Source organism: Vitis vinifera, chromosome 8 (genome assembly GCF_030704535.1).
Source record: "Vitis vinifera cultivar Pinot Noir 40024 chromosome 8, ASM3070453v1".
NCBI classification, from domain to species: Eukaryota; Viridiplantae; Streptophyta; class Magnoliopsida; order Vitales; family Vitaceae; genus Vitis; species Vitis vinifera.
The window spans coordinates 3,379,855-3,400,601 of NC_081812.1; the positions used below are offsets into that span (position 1 = coordinate 3,379,855).

General features: G+C 32.4%; 2 protein-coding genes across 3 annotated transcripts; one reads left to right on the top strand and one right to left on the bottom strand.

Annotated features, from left to right (window-relative positions):
- Positions 1-2,563: 2,563 nt before the first annotated feature.
- LOC100246079 (binding partner of ACD11 1) lies at positions 2,564-8,629 on the bottom strand. 2 transcript variants are annotated; one of them, XM_002265134.5, is made up of 8 exons: positions 8,231-8,629; positions 8,039-8,142; positions 7,684-7,759; positions 5,665-5,733; positions 5,519-5,584; positions 4,668-5,008; positions 3,160-3,283; positions 2,564-2,940 (listed from the first exon to the last, which is right to left on the bottom strand). In XM_002265134.5, the coding sequence occupies exons 1-8, from the start codon at positions 8,234-8,236 to the stop codon at positions 2,920-2,922; spliced, it is 807 nt and encodes a 268-aa protein (XP_002265170.2). In that variant the 5' UTR covers positions 8,237-8,629; the 3' UTR covers positions 2,564-2,919. The 2 variants fall into 2 exon arrangements, with proteins under 2 accessions (XP_002265170.2, XP_010653209.1); XM_010654907.3 differs by having other exon boundaries at positions 4,668-5,011.
- Positions 8,630-19,098: 10,469 nt separating this feature from the next.
- LOC100240986 (uncharacterized) lies at positions 19,099-20,596 on the top strand. The gene is made up of 4 exons (XM_002265178.5): positions 19,099-19,558; positions 19,635-19,853; positions 19,993-20,082; positions 20,266-20,596. The coding sequence occupies exons 1-4, from the start codon at positions 19,115-19,117 to the stop codon at positions 20,440-20,442; spliced, it is 930 nt and encodes a 309-aa protein (XP_002265214.2). The 5' UTR covers positions 19,099-19,114; the 3' UTR covers positions 20,443-20,596.
- The last annotated feature ends 151 nt before the right edge of the window (positions 20,597-20,747 follow it).

The following is a 20,747-nucleotide window of genomic DNA, read 5'->3' on the forward strand; positions in this document are numbered from 1 at the left end:
AATATCTTCTCAAGGTTAAGAGTCCATGCAATATTGTATCTTAGTAAATCATAACTATTTGATAACATTATGTCACGATTTACCATAGGTTTTGTTCAATGGGTAATCATACACACTAGTGTACTCACCATGGGAACTTCATCTTGATAGTCAAAACAAATTATCCCTCAAATTAGGAGGTAGTGTACTATAGTTTCTATTAGATTTTTTCAAATTCATGAATTGATTATGAACAGTATCATCTTGTAAGGAACCCCATGACTCGTATATTTTATACAACTCCTAATGCACCCAAGTTATGTATAATATAAGTTATATGAATTTAATACTAAAAACAATATCATGCATAGTCAAGTTTAATTTTGTTACATTATGTTTTGTTTTTTAAGGGTCAATCTCAACAACTATATATTAAACAAAATGTTTTCTTTATTATAAGGATGGTACATAGATATCAGTTCAATTTGGGACTAAAGTATTAAATGATAGTCAAGTATATACTTAAGTATCGTTGGAGAATGAAAGATTATATGTTAGTGTATCATTGTGATGAATTGGTATCCTTTGAGTATATTGATTCAGACTTTCAATCTGATAGAGACTCTTGTAAAGACACCTTCAGGTTTATGATCACTCTAGGTAGTGAAGCTTTTAGTTGGAAAAGTTGATTAAAGCCACAAATTGTGCTCTAATGGCACACATAAGAAGAAATTATGCAAATATAAAGGCTTAACTCACCCAATTTAACTTGAATTGTTGTTAAAACCTTAGCTTTGGACCTAACATATATTTTAAGCTAAATCTCATGTTTAAAGGAAGAAAAAAAATGCAAAGTGAAGAAATCATTTTTAGTCATGGTAGAGAAAAGACTAGATATGCTTAGAACGAGCTCCAAGAGTGTGAAACTCGAGCAAAGTTTTGACAAGTGAAAATGAAGCAATTCATAACATGAGAGATGAGAAATGAAAGTTATGAAAAGAGTTAAAAGAACAAACAAATATGATAATGAAGGTTGAAAGTTATGGTTTGAAGTTCAAACATTCTAATTAAAACTTAAAATTTGATAACAACATATACTTTGACTTTCAATTAACTACAATAAATTTTATTTATTTATTTATTTATTTTCTAGATTTTATCTCACCTTTTATTATATATATATATAATGATGGGAATGGGTTTCTTCGGTTGAATGCAGGAAAGATGCAAATTAAATTGAAATGTGTAGCCAAAAAGTAACGTAAATGAAAGTAAAAGTCAACGCACAAACCCTCAAATACACGCCACGTACCCTCTTGAGCTTTCTTTCACATGCACCCACGTGGAACATGGAACTTCATATATTTTTTTTCAAGACTCTTGGGTCTCGGTGGCTAGTGAAGGTCAAAGCCTAAGGCTGTTCGGCAACTGGTTTTAAAAACAATTTTCTGTGTTAATAACATAAAATTATTTTTCAGGCTCAAAAACATGTTTGATAATTTTATAATAAAAAACTATTTAAAAAAAATTAAATATATTTTAATTATTTTCACTTATTTTCTAATGACTAATTTAAAAAATAATTATATGAACATAAAAAAATATTTGAAAATATAACATTACAAATAAAAATTATTTGAAAAAAAAATTGAAAAAATTTTAAGTTTCGGTCTCATTTTTTTAGGAAACATCATAAAATTATTTTTAAAAATTGATTTTGAAAATCATTTTTTTATAAGTATTTTTGAAAATATTTTCAAACAAACCTAAAGTCCTGCTTGATAATTATTTTAAAAAACAATTTTTGAGAATAATTTTTTAAAATTATTATCTAATATTTTGTAGGATAAAAACTAAGGACTTAACACTTTAAACATATGCTTAATATTTTTAAACATGTTTTAAAAATATTTTTTATATCTAATATTTATTTTTAATTATTATACATATTTATATAATTATTTTTTAAAAACAACATTCAAAATGCCAGTAAAAACAATCGAAAATAACTAAAAAATGCTATTCAGAATACCCCATTTTATATTTTAAATAATAGAAAACAGAAAATAGTTTTCTCTTTGTCAAATATATTTTATTAATTTTTTATTTATTTTGAAAAACAGAAAATTGATCCAAAAAAACAGTTGTCAACGGGACCTAAGGCCCTGTATGGCTTCTTCCACAATTCTGTATAAAATGTGGCTTTCACGTCCCTGCAATTCTAGGAATATATATAGAGATCATTTCTTTACATATTTCTTCAAGGGTTTAAATTTATTTAAAGCGTAGACTTTTACATACATACAAAAAATTAATAACAAGTTGGTTGGGCGTGTTCTAACTTCTAAGCCTATGGCATTCAACCGCAATACCAAACACAAGCAAAACACCCATTGCCAGCCGAGAGAAAAATGTCTTCTTTAATGCCTCAAAAAATAAGTACAGTAAACATCCAATAATAAACAAACAAATGGGTATCATTGTATATTCCACATGAATGTTGCCTCTTAGCCCATTGACAGATATGAATAAAAATTAAAATTAAAAAATAAATAAAGGATATCCTTTGTGGGGACAGGTAATATTATACCATTCCATCATCACAAATTTTAATTTCTTTCTAATGGAACACCAATACAATACCATTCATTATAAATGTTAATTCTTTTTTTCTAGTGTAGAACCAATGTTATAAACTGAAGATTACAGGTAAACCCCAGGGTGGGTGGCAGAATACCCTCTGGAATCAAAGAAGAATATAGGAGAAAAAAAAGGCTACAAACCAAAATGAATCATGTAACTAACCACGCACATCAAACAAAAGAAGGCGATAATTTGCCCAATCCCATAGCTCGAATTTCATATCGCTTACTCCATTGTGGTTATTAATTGCATTCATCATGAGTAATCCAGGAGTTTATGGTACACTGGGTTTCTGGTTTAAACCACAATTGAAGGATCCTACATTGAAGAGATGGTGGCATGATATTGTTAGACTGGGAAAGCATGAAATTTGATCAAATGAAGAGGGATGCCATAAAGTATTAGTATGCCCTAAACTTGTCATGATCTTTGGAGAGAATGTGTAAGCACTTACGTATCTTTCAACAATTACGATAATATTAAGGTAAAAAGAAGGTAACAAAGAATAAATGGATCCAATGGATAGATAGAACTCACCTTTGCAGTCAAGTTCGAAACAGCCAAATGAAACTTTTCTCTAGTTTTTGTACCTGCAATCTGGCCAGCCTTTGCCACCTTAGTAAAAGCACCATTCAACCATGTTGTTCCAGCAGTCACATACCTGGTGCAGTCCCAAACCAGTTACTAAGATGATGCCTATGAATTGCAACTCAATCAGATACCTAAAACGCTTTATTTGGTATAGCAACGTATCAGGGAAAGTGTGCTAAAAGAATTAGGAGTTGTTAAGAGCTGAAAAGGGTATATGTTGATCATTTTCCTTTTTCTTGGTGCAATTATCTATGAACTGAGAGTCTTTGTAAATATTTGACCATTTGAAGATATATATTTCAATCAACTGCAGATGCAATTTGAGAGGCAATGTCTATCAGAAGTAGTTCCAGATATAGCCCATTTGAAATAAACCATGGATAAAGCTCAACTCTACAAATGTAATGCAACTGAGGCCCCATCAGCTAGGGCTTCTTAGGAGCTGAATAAAGGGATCTAATGAGCGTCTTCATTACTTTTCTTTTTTCATTTAAACCCACACACATGATTTAAAGTATAAGAAGCCTTTTTAAATATATTGAACATTTAAGAAATACAGTTCAATTTCTTGCAGAAGCAATTTAAGAAGCAACTCCAAACCTCCCTCCCAGAATCAACTTCTTAGGAATGAAGTTCCACAGAAAGCTCAACAGGAATATGCTAACAAATACAAATAATTATAAAGAATTTCTTTTGGCACCCAAAAGAGATCCCAGGTTCAGAGCTTCTCATATGAAGCTGGGTCAAACATGCAATAAATTAAATCAACATCAGTAGACCACTCAATCTACTCCAACTCAGTCACCCTAGTTTCCTGCAAAGTAAATTATTAGATAATGGAACTGGAAGTACCAATATTGCCTTAAATAGAAGTATTATAGCTGCAGCACAAGACAAGATGAAATTTGTTGGATTGAGAATTGGATTGAGAGTAGGTTTTCTTCAAAGAAATTGGAATTCAACTACTTCTGAAAATTCTCTACTTTTGCATTCTCAAGGAAAAAATATCAGTAATTAACAATTCAAAGAAATCCTTGGATATGCAAGGCAAAGTCTCTTAATTGAGAAAGGTCCTTGGACTAAATCAAGAAGGAAATGTCATTTTTCCGTTTCACAAAAGGTGGAACATACTTTCTGAAATCCAAACTAATGTGATTAGAGGGCCAGATGGTTAGGATCATCAGCAAAGAAATTCCTGCCTAAAGCATCCTTCTGTCATCCAATCAAGATTCCAAGACTAAGGATCTACCTAATGACTGGGTGTATTTTCACCACATTCCCAGGAGAGGAAAGGGCAGGTATACCAGTTCTACCATATAAAAGTCACATTACCAATTTCATATTGTATTTTCAACCACACTCTTTTAAGAATCTAGACATGAATCTAAATATTAAATGGCATGAAATTGTGAACCAGAGAACAGGAATACTGTAGAAGAGACAAAATATCGGACCTGCTTGTCTTGACAGCTGATCCTGTGTTATTTAATTTCCTCTCTGCTGCAAGCAATGCAGCCATCGTTTTATCCGACACATGAAGTCTTTGATCCACAGACTTCACTTTCTCATTGACAACTGAAATTCCAACTGTTAATTTCTCAGTAAGCCCAACTCTCCTGTCAAAGGAAATAACCTTTGCTGATGCACTGGCTGTCAATTGATGCTTCTCATCAAATGCTTTAGCCTTGTTCATGGCATCTTGTCCAATAGCTGAACCCTTTGCCAACATACTTGTAACAACATCCTGAGCTTTATTAACATAAACTCTTCCATTGTTAGGAGAGGTAGCTTTACCCTGCTAAAAGAGACAGATTAAACCCTTAAATAAGAGAGGAAAATAAGAAAGAGGGGAAAAAGAAGAAGAAGAAAGAACAAAATAAGAATCTAGATGGCAATTGACTAGATCATGGTTGAAGATACATATACACCAAATGCTAAAATTTAACAAAAGCATTTCCCTTCAAACTTGGCTAGTTTGTTTCCAATAACCATGGAGCAACTAGAGATGGAGTAACTAGTAGCATCTCCCCCTCTCCTCCCCCAACCCCACAGGTTCTCATCATGCATGGGCCACAGAAAATCCACTCTACATATCCTCAATAAATATTCAAACTATGCATGTTCCATGCTGCAGGAGCATGTGTACATTAATTATTCAGCTAACATTTAGTTGGACCAAAGAGTTGCATACCAAATCCTCTACATATCAAAACAATGAATTATCCATTTCCAGGCAATCTCTAAATTCTCCTTAATTTACTTAACACCACTCATAATATGCAAAATCTATGGCGCTTTTTGCTACCTCAGCATTTGGTGAAACATCTCCATCAGGAACCTGACAAACAGCATCATCTGTGATGCTTACTTCCTGCATGAATTGCACCTGAGAATATAAGTTTTGGTTGCAGAACTAGAAAAGAGAATGCAGAAAGTTGGGAATGGAATTACCCTCTCAGCTGTTGGTACATAATTTTCAACAGGAGTTATAGTCACTACTTGGTCTACTATGGTTGCTCCCTGCAAAACAAACACATCCACAACATTCTTGATGCCCTTTTGTATGGAATTGAGAAGGCTAATCACAAGTAAAAAAAACCCACAGAAAACATGCCCATTCAGATTCTGTTATGTCAGATATTAAGGTCTTATCTTCTAAGCAAATTAAAAATTTACATTCCAATAAGTAGGTAATCCTTCAAGAAAGAATTGTTCATCCTAGTGAGAAAGCCACCATGTGCTTCAAGCAGCTGTTCTCCTAAACCATTAACAAATACATCACAGAAATTTGGGAGAAGCAAAAACTACCAGTTTCTTCTACATACAGTTCATCATATAATCTTATGCTGTACTAGGTTGCTTTTGTTGACAAACTATTTGATCATAGACTACAGAAGCCTGAAAGAATATGTATATAACAGTACCTGTAATTGTATTAAGAATGATGAGATATCCCTTACAAAAGAATGAGGGCTTCACCTTCTTGCTTGCAACACACATTCAAGTATGTCAAATTCCCCACAAAGTCAGAGATGAGACAACTTGTGAAACAAACAATCCATCAAAATTGCTTTAAAACATAAATTCCCACCATATTCTCACCCTTGAATTTGAATTCCTTGAGTCCAATTTTGTACTCAACATGTTTCACAATCTCTTTAGGTATTCTCACAATTCTGAACTTTGATTCTTCAACCCTCTCATTCTTGTAATGAGCTTGAACAACTTGAGTCCCATCCTGACTTCTTGAAATGTTTTGGTGATAAAGATATCACTGACTTAATTTGTCAGAAGATCTGAGATCATGGATAGTGAGTGCCCAAGGTCAAATCTGGACTTTGTCCTAAAATTGCAGCCTAAAGTTACTCTATCTTTAATTTTCTTTAAGCCAAACATAGTTCTGGGTTGTGAAATTCTGAGAAGGCTTGAGAGCTCTGTGTTGTGACCATGTTAACATGCCATATAGGAATTTGCTACAGTACCACAGCACTAGCTGCCTACTGATGACTTCCAACATTAACTGTCAAATTAACTTAACTCCAACTAGGAGATCAAGACCTAGTAGTACTTAGAACAGAGCCCCATGAATGACTGTGGAAGAAATTATATCATTCCAGATCTTTGTTATTATTATACATTTAACTAATCTTATTTGGATTCATCAAAGTGTTAAGTTCTAGTAATTTCTGACACTACACATGAAAATTAATTTTTCATGGAAATTCATGTGATGAATCAACATGAGAATGGCATTGATGGAGAACAGCCACATCTGAGCAGTGGTTCTAGAAACAAAAGAGAGAATAAGACAAAATGTATAGCATCATTATGTACACATATATAGGTGTTAGTGCTTTGATTTTGTGACCTGCCCCAGTACTAAATACTAGGGTTGGTTTAGTAACTCAAGTTTTGGTCCTTAGGACATAGGGTCAAGCATCATTAAGGTAAAACATGATGCATATGATGACTGCCAATTTTCAACAAATGTACAAATTTTCGGTGGCATATCATAGTCCATTGCTTGTGACACCTCCAAATAAAGGAATAAATTGATTAGATACAATATATGAAATCAATTTAAGTTAACACAAATGACGGTGTTATGTGGTGGGTCATAATTTTCAATGGAAACCATTTGGAATCGATAAACTTGGTTTATGTTTGTTCGCTATTTTAGGAGGGGCTAGTTGATAGCACAAATGCCCTCAAAATAGGTTTCTCCCATAACCTAGATTATAGCTATTGCAGTAGCCATACAACCCAACAACAAGGGCTAGAAATTCAAGCTACATTCCACCACAATTTTCGAAATATTACCTTTTTCAGTGGAACTTCCTTCTAGTACACCAATTAATAGATACAATATAGTGAAGATCTTTGTAAAAAAACAACAAATGATAAATCATATTAACAAAATAACAGGAGATCAAACACCAATTGCATTAACAACAGATTAAAAAATAATACCGATAACAATAGGGCGATTTCTAGCGCTTTCGGGTCTTTGAATGTCACAAAAGCAGTCCTCAATTGCCCAGAATCACTGCACCCAAAGTTCAAACAATTTCATCAACCCAATCAACCCTCTCCCACCATTTGTCTTCTCAGAAAATGCAGGAAAATAAACAAGAAAGCACCATTTGAATCTTTCAGCTCACTTGAAAGATTCAGAACCTCCTCTACTTTTTTTTATTTCTTTTCCTCCGAACCGAAAGGAAAATAAAAACCCAAAAAATAATAAGACCCAGAACAAAAAATTACCAAAAAAAAAAAAAAAAAAACTAAAATTAATTATAAAAGAAAAAAGAAAAAAGGAACGAACCGGAGGATCTCAACATGTTCGATGTCGCCGGAAAAGGAGAAGAACTCATGAATCTCTCGCTCTCCAGCTAGATCTGAAACGTGGCCCACTTGAACCGTTCTCGTCTGGACAAGAAGAAAATACAGAGTAATCAACCTTAAAAATCTATACAAATTAAAAAAAATCCAAAGACTGAGAGATTAGAATGGAAACCTGCATTTTGGGTGTAGTGAAGAAATGAAAATGATGGTTGGAGAGAGCAAGCTTGCTGCGTTTTTCCCTATGTGTGTTTGTGAGCCAAGGAACAAGGCATTACAGCTCAAAAAGGAAAGCTGTATTCTCAAAGGGAGAAGAATGTGAACAGGTGGATTTTGGCAAATGCCCCTGGCTTTTCCCCAAATTTCGGTTCTGTGTTCTTTCACCTATTTTTTTATGCCCTAAATGACGGTCATCGGATCAGACATGGAGGGCCAAGCTGCCTGTTTTCACTTTTTAAGGTGATGGGGAGTGACCAAAGGATAATTGGAGGATGTGTTTGTTATTACCAAGTTTATTGGCATATCACTCTTCTTTTTTTCCTCATTTTTCCTTTCGCTTCTGGAAAATTTAGGGGAAAATGGAAACAAATGTAAAGTAGAAAAGAAAATAAATAAATAAATAATTTTAATTATATTTGATTTTATTTTTTGTGATTTTTATATTATATTCTTATTTACAAGGTTATTGTGAATGAGTTATAGAATGCTAAGTGGATATTTAATAAATCAACAAATGACGTAGATGAATGTTTCTATGGAAATTAGGCAAAAGAATTTGAGCATTCAACATGGAACATTCAAATGTTGGAGAGAAGGTATAGGTCGTTCAACGTCAAAGGATGGATGTTTAGGTGTCCCTTAAAAAGAGACATTTTAAGTGCTTCAACATGAAGCATTCAACATCTCAATTTTTTAAGTGCTTCAAACATCATTTTCACCCTATGAGAAAATTAAAAACTATGCTTAAAGGAGAAAAACACCCAAGAGGGGGGTGAATTAGGTTTTTCAAAAACTTTTCAATACAACAAATTCAAGTACAATATAAACAAGAAATAAAGAAATAGAGTTAGAGAATTCAAACTCGAATTTTATAGTGGTTCGACACTTCTTTACCTACGTCCACTCTTCTCAATCTCCTAACCAAGTGAGGGTTCCACTAGCTTGGAGCTTCAACCAAGCTTCCAATCCTACTTGAATTTCGGCTCCAATGGGCTCTTACACAATCCCATCAATATTCAAACCTCTTGAAATCATTAACACTCAAGTTTTACAAGAAAAAAACCCTCAACCTAGCTCAAAGATAGCTCAAATACAAAACAAAGCAAGGATGACTCACAAGGGTGCACTAAAAGATATGCAAGTGATGGTTTTAATGCACTAAGAAAGAAATGAGAGTTTTTAAGGCAAGAACAGGTAGGTAGACAATTGATTGCATGTATTCTCTATGTCATAAATGAAGTGGAGCTCTCAATTTATAGGTTTCTAAGCTCGGGAGCGAAAAACAGCAAAAGGCAGCCTCGATCGGTCGAGCTGGGGGTCTACCGGTTCATTAGCCATTGGAGCATTTAATGCTTTGGTAGGTTACCATTGCCTCGACCAGAGGTAAACCGGGAAAGGGTGAACCTCAACCGGGAAGAGAAAGCTACTAGATGAGAGAGTGTTTTTGGCACTCCTTGACCGGACCTCGACTAGACAAGGGTAATTGGTTGACCGATTCCCCAACCGGTTGACCGATTCCCCAACCGGTTGAGTCGGTTGGCCAGAGCCTCGACTGGTTCAACATTTTGGCCCCGAAAACCTATCATTTTCAATTCATTTCTTTTCTAACACTTAGGTAAGGTCTTTAGGTAAAATAATATGCCAATTTTGACAAGTTTTGCCTAAGGTACATTTGATAAAACTCGGGTTTTAATGAAATCAAAATTTTAAAGAATAAACTGAGTTTTTAAAGATGTATGAAAAGGTATGAAAAACCTAAGTGCACCCATGCATTCATCTTACATTCGTTTCCTATGATCAGAAGTCTTCCAATAGTCTCAATCTTGTATCCCTTTGGTCATTTGATGAATTTATGAATTTATAGCTAAGATTGTTTATCATTCAAACCAATTAGTCACTTAACCATGGTTTATTATCATCAAAATTCAATTGGAAGAACCTTTGGGCAAACAACCTAGTTTTTCCTTCTATGCTCCATCCCTTCATTTCTTAGGACCATTCTCTTAAGTTTTTGTATCATTTCAATTTAGATCTAACCCTATAGGGGTCTTTCAACACAAAGTCCAAGACATTTTAACTATTCATTTTTCCAGATTAACTTTTTTATTTTATTTTTATTTCTTGCCATCTTTTTCTTGAAGACCTGTGGTAGAGGCACTTGTAGTAGGTGTTTATCACCTTCTAAGTCTTTGCACTCTCCGACCTCCTTGTACACTATTTTAGGTTTGCACAACATATGGTGACTTTCTTTGAGTAATGTTTTGAGAGCATATCGAGCCTGAGCCCTGAATAAAGTTTGTTGAGTTTGAGAAAACTCTTATTACTTGTATTTTTAATGATTAGAGCTTGGATTCATAGCATTTCTATTCAAAGTGTTGTGTGCCCTCATTACAAGCAAATGTTTAATGCAATCATCTTTATTTTTTGTGTTTCAATGATCCAATCTAATGTCTCCATGTATGGATTAACATTCATAATGATCTTATATCTTATTTGTTAGGTTATAGGCATCCAATCTTACCAAGGTGTCATACCATCCATGGTTCTTAATGTCTTTATCCTCATACTCTTTATGAAGAAGATCATCTCTTACCTGTTTACATTCCATTGATTGATGTTGTGAAGTTAGCTTAGCCTTAAGACACATTTCAACTTCTCATTGCACCTAGATTTAGTGTTTTACTACTCATCGCATCCACTACATTCTCACTAAGAAGGATATTAACATAGATTAAAGCATTATACTTGATTGTAAGGAATCCTGGATCTCTCCACTCCCTATCCTAGGCTCAGGTTAGGTGCATGAAACTTTTTTCAGGCTTCTAGATCCTAAGAAATAGAAGTAAAAACAACACTTTTAATTATCAAAGGATTTAGATTTGTGCATTAGAAAACTTTATATTTGGTTTGAACGTTCCTAAATCAATTCTTTTTTATAAATGGTAGATTCGTAATAGTCAAAATCCTAATAAACCTAAGATCTTCTGCTCGATGACTCAATCTTGACCCTGACACTCCAAACATGGGTTTTTGGAAGGGAAGAGACTATGACACTTTTCTCTCTAGAGGTAGAAGATGACTCACTTGAAAATTCTAACCCTTAAGGGGATATTTATAGGGTTTCCCAATTGGGTTTAAGTGATTTAAGTCCATCAAAGGCTTGTGTCACTTAATGTAGTCTAAAATAAGTCTTAATTGATTAATTAATATCACAAGACCATTTAATTAATCAATTAGCCCAATTTAGAAACCTTGTTTACTAATTCTTGTGCAACCTTATATAATTACCAAAATACCCTCATGCATAAAGGTGAACCTAGAGTCAATCCAACCTTAATAGACCATATCATCAAAGTATCTAAGCTCAAGCAGGACCATTGAGACCTATAAGAGTATTGGCTCCCTCAAAATCCAATTATGAAGTTAATTCATCATCGCAATACAAAAAGTCAATTGCATTCCAATACCTTATATAAATAACAATGAGACGAAGTTCGAGTCTATGACCTATTATCCACTACATGCAGACTTTCTATGAACTAGTGTCTGTAATATAACAAGACAATATTATCATTTATTAATCATTGAGTTACAAATCTTACTTATGATGTGATTAATTGACATACTCTAACTTCAAGGAGCATATGTTAAATTTTCGCTAAAGGAAATGTTATGACTATAGTATTATAGATCATATGTCCTTTAGATCACCTAAGGGGACATGCTGTATTAAACCCATGAGATATCATAGTACCTTTATTGAAAATACCTATTGCCACCAACCTCCATCAATTGCAACCTAATCCATAGGGATACACAACCACTTTAAGGTCTTAACTATAGGTTAAAGCCTCTTATTGACTTTGGTATAAACTCAATATCCTCTCAATGTTGTGAGTCAATGTAATATAATAGCTTGATGAATCATGATAATCAATAACTTTACATTATAATTGACTATAAGTCTTGTCTAATGTATAATTATTCACACTAATGCTCTCACTATGGGAACCATCTCGACAATTAAGACTAGTCATCCCTCTAATTAGGAGGTAGTGTACTATAGTCTCTACTAGAATGCCCAAATCCATGAACTAACTGTAGACAACTTATCTACTTATAAGGAACTTATGACTTATATAATCAATATAACTCCTAATGCACCCAAGTCATATACAATGTAAGAGATATAAACGTGTATGCTCAGACAACCAATTAATACATATGGGATAATAAATGAGAATTCAAGAAACATAGATAAGTAAAATTTATAAATGAATCTTAATCTGTTACATCATGTCAGGCTTTTTAAAGCTCAATTCCAAAGGAATGACTACGAAAAATCATTCCAAACCCTAGATTATTAGGGTGTAGGAAAAACTATCATAAGAGTCTCTTGATCTACACAAAGAAGAATTACTAAATAAAAAATGAAAATCAAAAGCATACAAAACATATATACCTGTAATTTGGATGTTCTCAAATTAATTTTAGTTGTTGAAAAGGTTGGTGTGGATTTTGAATACCTTATGATCTTCTGTCTAATGGCTTTCTTTCCTAAACCTAGGCATGTGAAAATTGTGGAATCCTCTTTATAATGATAGAGGTTAAGGCTTTCTCTCTCTTTGAAAGACTAAATAGCAAAACATTCAAGCCTTAAACAGTTAATTAGCTTCTTTTTTAAAAAAAATTAATTAGCTTTTTTAGCCTCTAATTAGTTAATTAGCCTAATCTAGAAAGACCATTCATAAGCTCTTATGTAATCTTATATATTTACCAAAATGCCTTTATATACATATATAAATAAATAACTCAAATATCCCTCAAATAATGTGTCACCTAGGTGTATAAGCTTAAGGAGGGGACTACTAGAAATCGTAAGAAAGTACTGACTCCCTTAGAATCTAATTTTAAAGTTGATTAAAGATTTTATTACAAATAGTCAACTATACTCCAATATCTTACGATAACAAACCGAGATATGAAGCTTAGGTTTGTGACCTGCTAATGATTGCATGTAAGCAACTTCCCATGAATTGGTATTTATAATCTAATGAAGTGGAAGCTATTAGCCTCTCAAGTTACCTCTATTATCCTTAAGTTTAAGATCCTCATGTTTTGTGATCAAGTGACATACTCTAACTTTCTAAAAGCATATGTTAAATTCTATTTAAAGAATCACTAATCATGGTTTTCATGATCATATTTCCTTAAAATCACTCAAGGGAATACATTGTTTTAAACTTATGAGATATCATGGTACCTCTCTACTAGAAACCTCGAATTACTTCGTTCCCTAGTAATAGATCTCGTAAGGTGCATGTTATCTATCCCTAGGCTCTCTAAATCTAATTCGATGGAAAACAATAGTCATAAAAACCAAAATGGATATTAGATTTAGAGGTTATAACACATACCTATGATTTGGATGTTCCCATATCATTTCCAAGTGGATGAAGATATTGAAAAACATCATAAAACTCATCTACTCGGTGTTCTTCCACCCAATCTCTCCTCACATGAGTCTAGACACAAGAAAAGTGTGGGTTTTTTTTTTTCTTGAGAATGGCTAAGGTCTTTCTCTAGTGGCTCTTTGGAAGACAAAAAATGGCAAAAGTCTAAACCTTAAACCACTAAGGGGGTTCATACAAGGCTCTCTATAGGTTTAAGTGACTTGAGCCAAAATTGAGCTTGGTTACCTAATCCAGCTCACCTAATTCCTAATAAATTAATTAATTCTATTGAGCTCTAATTAATTAATTAGTTTGATCTAGAAAGTCCATTCATAAGATCTAATGCAACTTTGCATTTTACTAAAATATCCTTATTCACATTTATGAACTAGAAACCTAAATCCTTGAAATAAAATGTGCCTTCATGAATTAGGAGCTTGAGTGGGGATTGTGACTTATAGGAAAAAAATTGACTCTCTTAGAATCCAATTTTAAAGTTGACTCAACACTCCATTAAAAAGAGTTAACTACACTCCAATATTTTATAAAATTACAACAAGGCAAAGTTCAAGTTTGTGACCATACTATTCATCACATACAAACTCCAGAACTAGTGTTTGTAATATAATATGGTACTGCTATTAAGCCATCAAAATCACCTCTCTAATCCCTAAGTTACAAATCCTCATATCATGTGATCAACTGATATATTCTAACTCATAAAAAGCATATATCAAATTCCATTAAAAGAATTACTACAACCATAGATTCCATGATCAAATGTCCTTTGGATCATCTAAGAGGACACACTATCTTAATCCCATGAGATATCATGGTGCTTCTATTGAGAATACGTACTGCCACCAACCTCCATCAATAGCAACCTAATTTGTAGGGATATATGACCACATTAATTTTAGCACAAGTTCTATATCCTCTCAAGGTTGAGAGTTCCTTTAATATAGTAACTTTTTGAATCATGATAATCTAATAGCCTTATGTTATGATTCACTATTGCACTCACCATGAGATACCTATCTTGACAATCAAGATAAGTCATTCTTCCATTTATGAGGTACTACTCTACAACCTCTACTAGATTGCCTAAGTTCATGAACTGACTGTGAACTACTTATCATCTTGCAAATTGCAAAAAATTCATGACTTGTATATTTTGTATAACTCCTAATGCATCTAAGTCATATACAATAAATAGAAAAGGGGAAGTTCAAGTCTAACTTTGTTACATTATGTCTTGCTTTTAAGGACTTTATCCTAACATTGTCTTAAGAATACTTGTTTTCACTTGCCTTAATCAATAGCGACCTAATTCATAAGTAATATATGACTACCTTATTGTCTCATTTTTAGGTTAAAACCACTAAATATCTTAACAGTAACTTAATATCTTTTCAAGGTGGTGAGTTCATACAGTATAGTAATTTGATGAAGTTATAATTATTTGATAGCCAATGTTATGACTCAACATAGACTCTATTTAATGTGTAATCATATGCATTAATACACTCATTGTAAGAGTTTCATCTCATTGACAAGTCAACTCTCTAATTATGCGGTAGTGCACTACAAACTCAAATAAATTGTCAAAATTTATGAATCAGTTGTGAATAACTCATCTACTTATAAAAAACTAATGACTTGGATCTTCCATATAACTCCTAATATATCTTAATCATAAACAATGCAAATAATGTAAGTTTTAAATGCTCAACACAAATAATTCATAAAAAGGATGGTAAATAAAAAACCAAAATCATATTATAAAATCCATTCATTACTACATCACATAATGCTTTTAATGACTCTATCCTAATAAATGATTATTTAATTTTTTACCGATATAAGACCCTTGGGGACTAGGAACATCCAAATCTTTTTTTTTTTTTTTTTTGTAGATTTCCTTTTATATTTAATGAATTATTTATAATCATTCAACTCATGATATTTTTATTTATTTATTTACATCTATGGAATTTTAGAGAAACTATGTAGGTGGTTTCTGTATATTCTATTCAACGTTCTTGTGTGCAATTGATTCTCTCTCTCTTCATTATTAAAATCATTAAAATCTATAAGGGTTATGATTTGGAAGATTGTTCCATATATCAAAGACACGAAATCACAAATTTGTTGCTTTAATTGATAGATATTGTAATTGGTTGCTTATGCCATCGAATTGATTTTCAATTATGTTATCCAAATTTTTGTTGAAGTTAATTAATGATTCCCAAATTTTGTCCTTTATGTGGTATGTGCTTATCATTTCTCAATTTTCCTTTCAAAATTTTCATAAAATTGAATCAACATTATTTATATAGATTTCAATACTATCATCACTGGACTTCAATCTTATCTCCTCCTTCAATGTTTGAGGAATAATTATTTTTTCAAAATATAAGAATTTGTTTGATAATTGTTTTTGAAAAAATTTTGAAAAATAGTTTTTGAGAATAATTTTTAAAAATTGTTCTCTAATTTTTGTAGAATAAAAGTTTGTTTGAAAACCTAAAATGTTTTTAACCAATTTTTAATATCTTTAAATATGTTTTAAAAATAATTTTTATATCTAATGTTTTATTTTAATTATTCTACATATTTGTATCATTATTTCTTAGAATAACTCTAGAAAAACAAGTGAAAATAACATAAAACAACTAAAATACATATATATATATATATATATATATATATATATATAATATGAAAACACCCTATTTTTTATTCTTAATAAGAGAAAAAAAAGTTATTAAACATGTTTTCTGTGTTTTTTATTCTAAAAAATAATTCCCAAACAAACCCTAATCCATCCTGTCATTAACTCTTTAGATTTTTATTTCAATTTTTTATAATCCACATACAACCCTACTAATTTTAGTAATATAAAATGAGAATTACAAAAATTTTGAATTCTTTCTCTAAAATATTAAAAATCATTGAAATTTGGATTATGAGAAATAATAAAAGATGTATGCAGGAGTTCAAATATGACTAAAACTCATTGCAAATAAAGCAATATTAAACCAAAAGTCTTCATTTGATTTGAATGGGTTTCCAAAGGACCTGTCCTCATAGCAGCCATGGGCTCAAAGAGTCAAGCCCACAAGGATAGGCGTCAGAGTCAAGGAATTTTCACATGCCTATACTCAATACTTTTAAATATTAAAGGTTGTCAATTTTCACAGCTAAGATATGGCAATGAGGTACATAAACAACTTACTTATCTGGGGTCCAACAAGGACCCAACATCCCCATATCCTGCTGGCTACCTTCACATGCTAATTTGATAAAGGAGTTGTCTTATTTTTTAGGTATATATATTAAATAAATGAATAAATAAAATAATAAAAATATTAATTATTATAAAAAAAATTAAAAAATTCAAAATTTATACTTGAAGGTAGGAAAGATTGGATGATCATTATCTCGGGCATTCAAGGATACCCCTTTTTATTTTTATTTTTATTTTTTTTAAGAATTAATGAAATTACCAAATTACCTCTATGATAACTTGGTTAAAAAAGAAACATTTTTTTAGATAACTAATGAAACTATTGATAACTCGATTAAAAAGGAATGCTAAATCCAATAATAGGTAAAGTTAAAAGGCCGCATAAAGAGATTAGGGATGGAAATGAGATGGGTATTTTCGAATACTCGGTCTTTTTTGTCCCTAGAGACGAATTTGAAATTTAAATAAATGAGTTAATGGCCAATGATAGGTTGACGAGGTAGTCTTATCTCGTCCTGTCATTATATATAAAAATTAAATTAATTTAAAATTTATTTTCTTATTTTTAATATAATAATAATAAGATACTTTATAATAAAATAAGTTATAAAAACTATAATATTTTAATTATTTATAAAATATATTTATTTTAATGTAGTTAAAAAATTTAAAAATAATTTTTTTAAAGAAAAAAGTTAGACAGAGGGGGTGGGTATAGAAAATTCGCATAGCCGCTTACCTTGTCCCATTTAACTCTTTTAATGAGATGAGAATGAGAATTATTTTAAATAAACGGTGCAAGGTTAAGTTAAGAGCGACTAATCCCGAATATACTTTATTGTCATCCCTAAAATAAATGCTTTAAGAAATGAGAGTTTGCTTCATTATAGAATAATAATAATAATAATAATAATAATAATAATAATAATAATAATAATAATAATAATAATAATTCTTCCAAAATATTAGGCCTCCTTTTTAATAAGACGAATTTGAAATTTAAATAAATGAGTTAATGGTGAGTGATAGGTTTGGGATGAATTGGGGCATTGTCTTGTCCTGCCATTATATATAAGATTAATTTTAAAAATTAAATTAAATTAATTTTTATTTTCTTATTTTTAATATAATAATAATAATAAGATACTATTTAATAAAATAAGTTCTAAAAAATAATAATATTTTAATTATTTATAAAATATATTTATTTTAATGTAGTTAAAAAAAATTTAAATATTTTTTTTTAAGAAAAAAGTTAAACAAACGAGATAGGCATAAAAAATTCGCATATCCGCTTGTCTCGTCTCATTTAACTTTTTTTACGGGATGAGAATAAGAATTATTTTAAATAAATAGGATAAGATTAAGATAAGGGCGATTAATCCCAAATACATTCTATTGCCATCCCTAAAAGAAATGCTTTAAGAAATGAGAGTTTGCTTCATTATAAAACAGAGGAAAAAGAAAAAGAAAAAGAAAAACAACAACAACAACCATAACAATAATAATAATAATATTTTAATCCCTTAAATACAACAAAACAAAACTGTCCAGAAGATGATACATTGAATCCACCCTTTAAAGTATGAAATGCAAATTAAAGTTGGTTGATATAACGGGGCAGGTTTCATTGGTCCCATCCAAGAAGCCTCATGCATGCTACATACATTATTCTATATATAACATAAAGCATTTCTTTATTGTAGAGATGATTAGAGGTAATCAAATTGACCCTCCTCTTATTCCTATGTTGCAAGTACATAGTCATAAACATGTTTGATCAAATTTCATAATGATTAGTATGACCTACTACTTGAATCATGGCACAAGCCTATGTATATATGCATCAATCAAAGAAAAATTCATAATGATAGCATTGAAAAGGAAGGGCTAATGGGATTAGAAAATGGGTGATAGAAAAGTAGGCAAAGGAGTAACTGCATTCACACTCAGTGTCTACTAGGAAACCCATAAAGTCCTCACTACAAAACAAACTTGCCTCGTACACTTCTACAATAATACACCTTCTTCCACATCAGTCTCCTGCTCAATTTGGTCAAGTCTCCTCCCTTTTTCACTTTATTTTGTTACATTGTATTGGTATTGCACCTCCACACTCTTCAATGTTGGATCCAAAATGCACCCATATAAAGTAAAATCCATGCCTTGGCCCTCAAGTCATGGCGGCCTATATATATATGCCACTGCATTAGCCGATCAGACTGAGGGACATTCAAGTCAGTTGGTTCAACCTCTAGGCGGTCGAGCCAGGCTTGAACTCGGGTATATTCAAGAGGCTTTCATGGAATTGGTAGGGGAAGTCCCAATAAATCGGTTCCAAAACGGCTACATGATCACCCAAAGAAACGAGCCAGGGGGGCTTGATCCACACCCGAGCGACGCGGTCGTGGTAAGGGAAGCGCTCGAGCAGGGAGACACCAATTACAAGGTACTGGTGGAGATCTTTGTTTGGCGTAAATCGAGTCAAATTCTACTCATGAAACAGGATTATGGGGCCAGATTTAGAAGGCAGATGGACCAAGATATTATCAATATCGAGCCTCCTCACCCCTACCAAAAGGTAAATAAGCTTATTGGGGATTGTGTGTAGGTAGGAATTAAAGAAGGGTATTTGTTGAATGATGTTGGCGTTGCAGATACTAGTAGCATTGATGGCATCCCACAAGGCACACCATGCGGATGTTAGCCAACATATAGCCAAGTGTGATGCCAGGAGGCTGTATGAAGCAGGAGTTGGAAAATCAGGAGGCACTGAAGAAGCTGTTGTGCTGGAGATACTCAGCAAAAGGAGCATACCACAGCTAAAGCTTACGTTTTCTTGCTATAAACATATATATGGACATGATTACACCAAGGTAACGTATTTGCTCCGAACCCGTCTATCATTTTCCCAAACCTGTCCTATTGAGGACATGACCTGGTGGATACTAAAAAAAAAACCCGAAATCTTTTCTTGAATTGAAACCAAAGGTAATTACAAGTATGTGTGTGCAGTTACTCAAGAAAGAAAACTCAGGGGAATTTGAAGATGCATTCAAAAGCGTTGTAAAGTGCATGTGCAGTCCAGCTAAATACTATGCAAAGGTCACCAACAACTACCCATACTACTATTGTATTCTCTTATCTTTTAACATTTATTTATTTTTTTTGACAAAGAAAAATAAAAGGAAATGACTGTATTTTCCATTTAGAGAAAGGGGTTTTACTGTTTTGAGACTTAGCACTTAACAGAAGATTTGAAGTTTTTCTCCACATGAATGGTTTCAGACGTTGCACTCCAGCATAAAGGGGTCGGCCACTGATAAGGGCGCCTTGGCATGGGTGATGGCGAGCAGGGCCGGAGTAGATGTGGATGAACTTGTGAGGGTGTTCAGGAAGAAATATGGGATGGAGCTGAAGGAGGCCATATATGGGAGCATTCCATCTGGGGATCTCAGAGACTGACTTGTTGCCTTGGCCTCAAAAGCTACTATTAGTTCCACAGTTGAGTAGGGGAGAGTCATTTCAACTGGCTGTTGTTCTTCTTCCTACTAATGAAAGTAGTTCTTAGTTTATTAAAATTTAATATAGGTGTTAATACATTAGTTTGGGTTGATAATTTTGTTTCAAAGTTCATTCTTTTGAAATTACTTCATCACTATTGTGACTTGTTGGCTTTAAGAGCAAGCTTGAAGATTAGCCAAAGTGAACCAAATTTAGATAAATATGTACTTTTTGGATTTGATTAAGTAATGACAAAACTAATAATT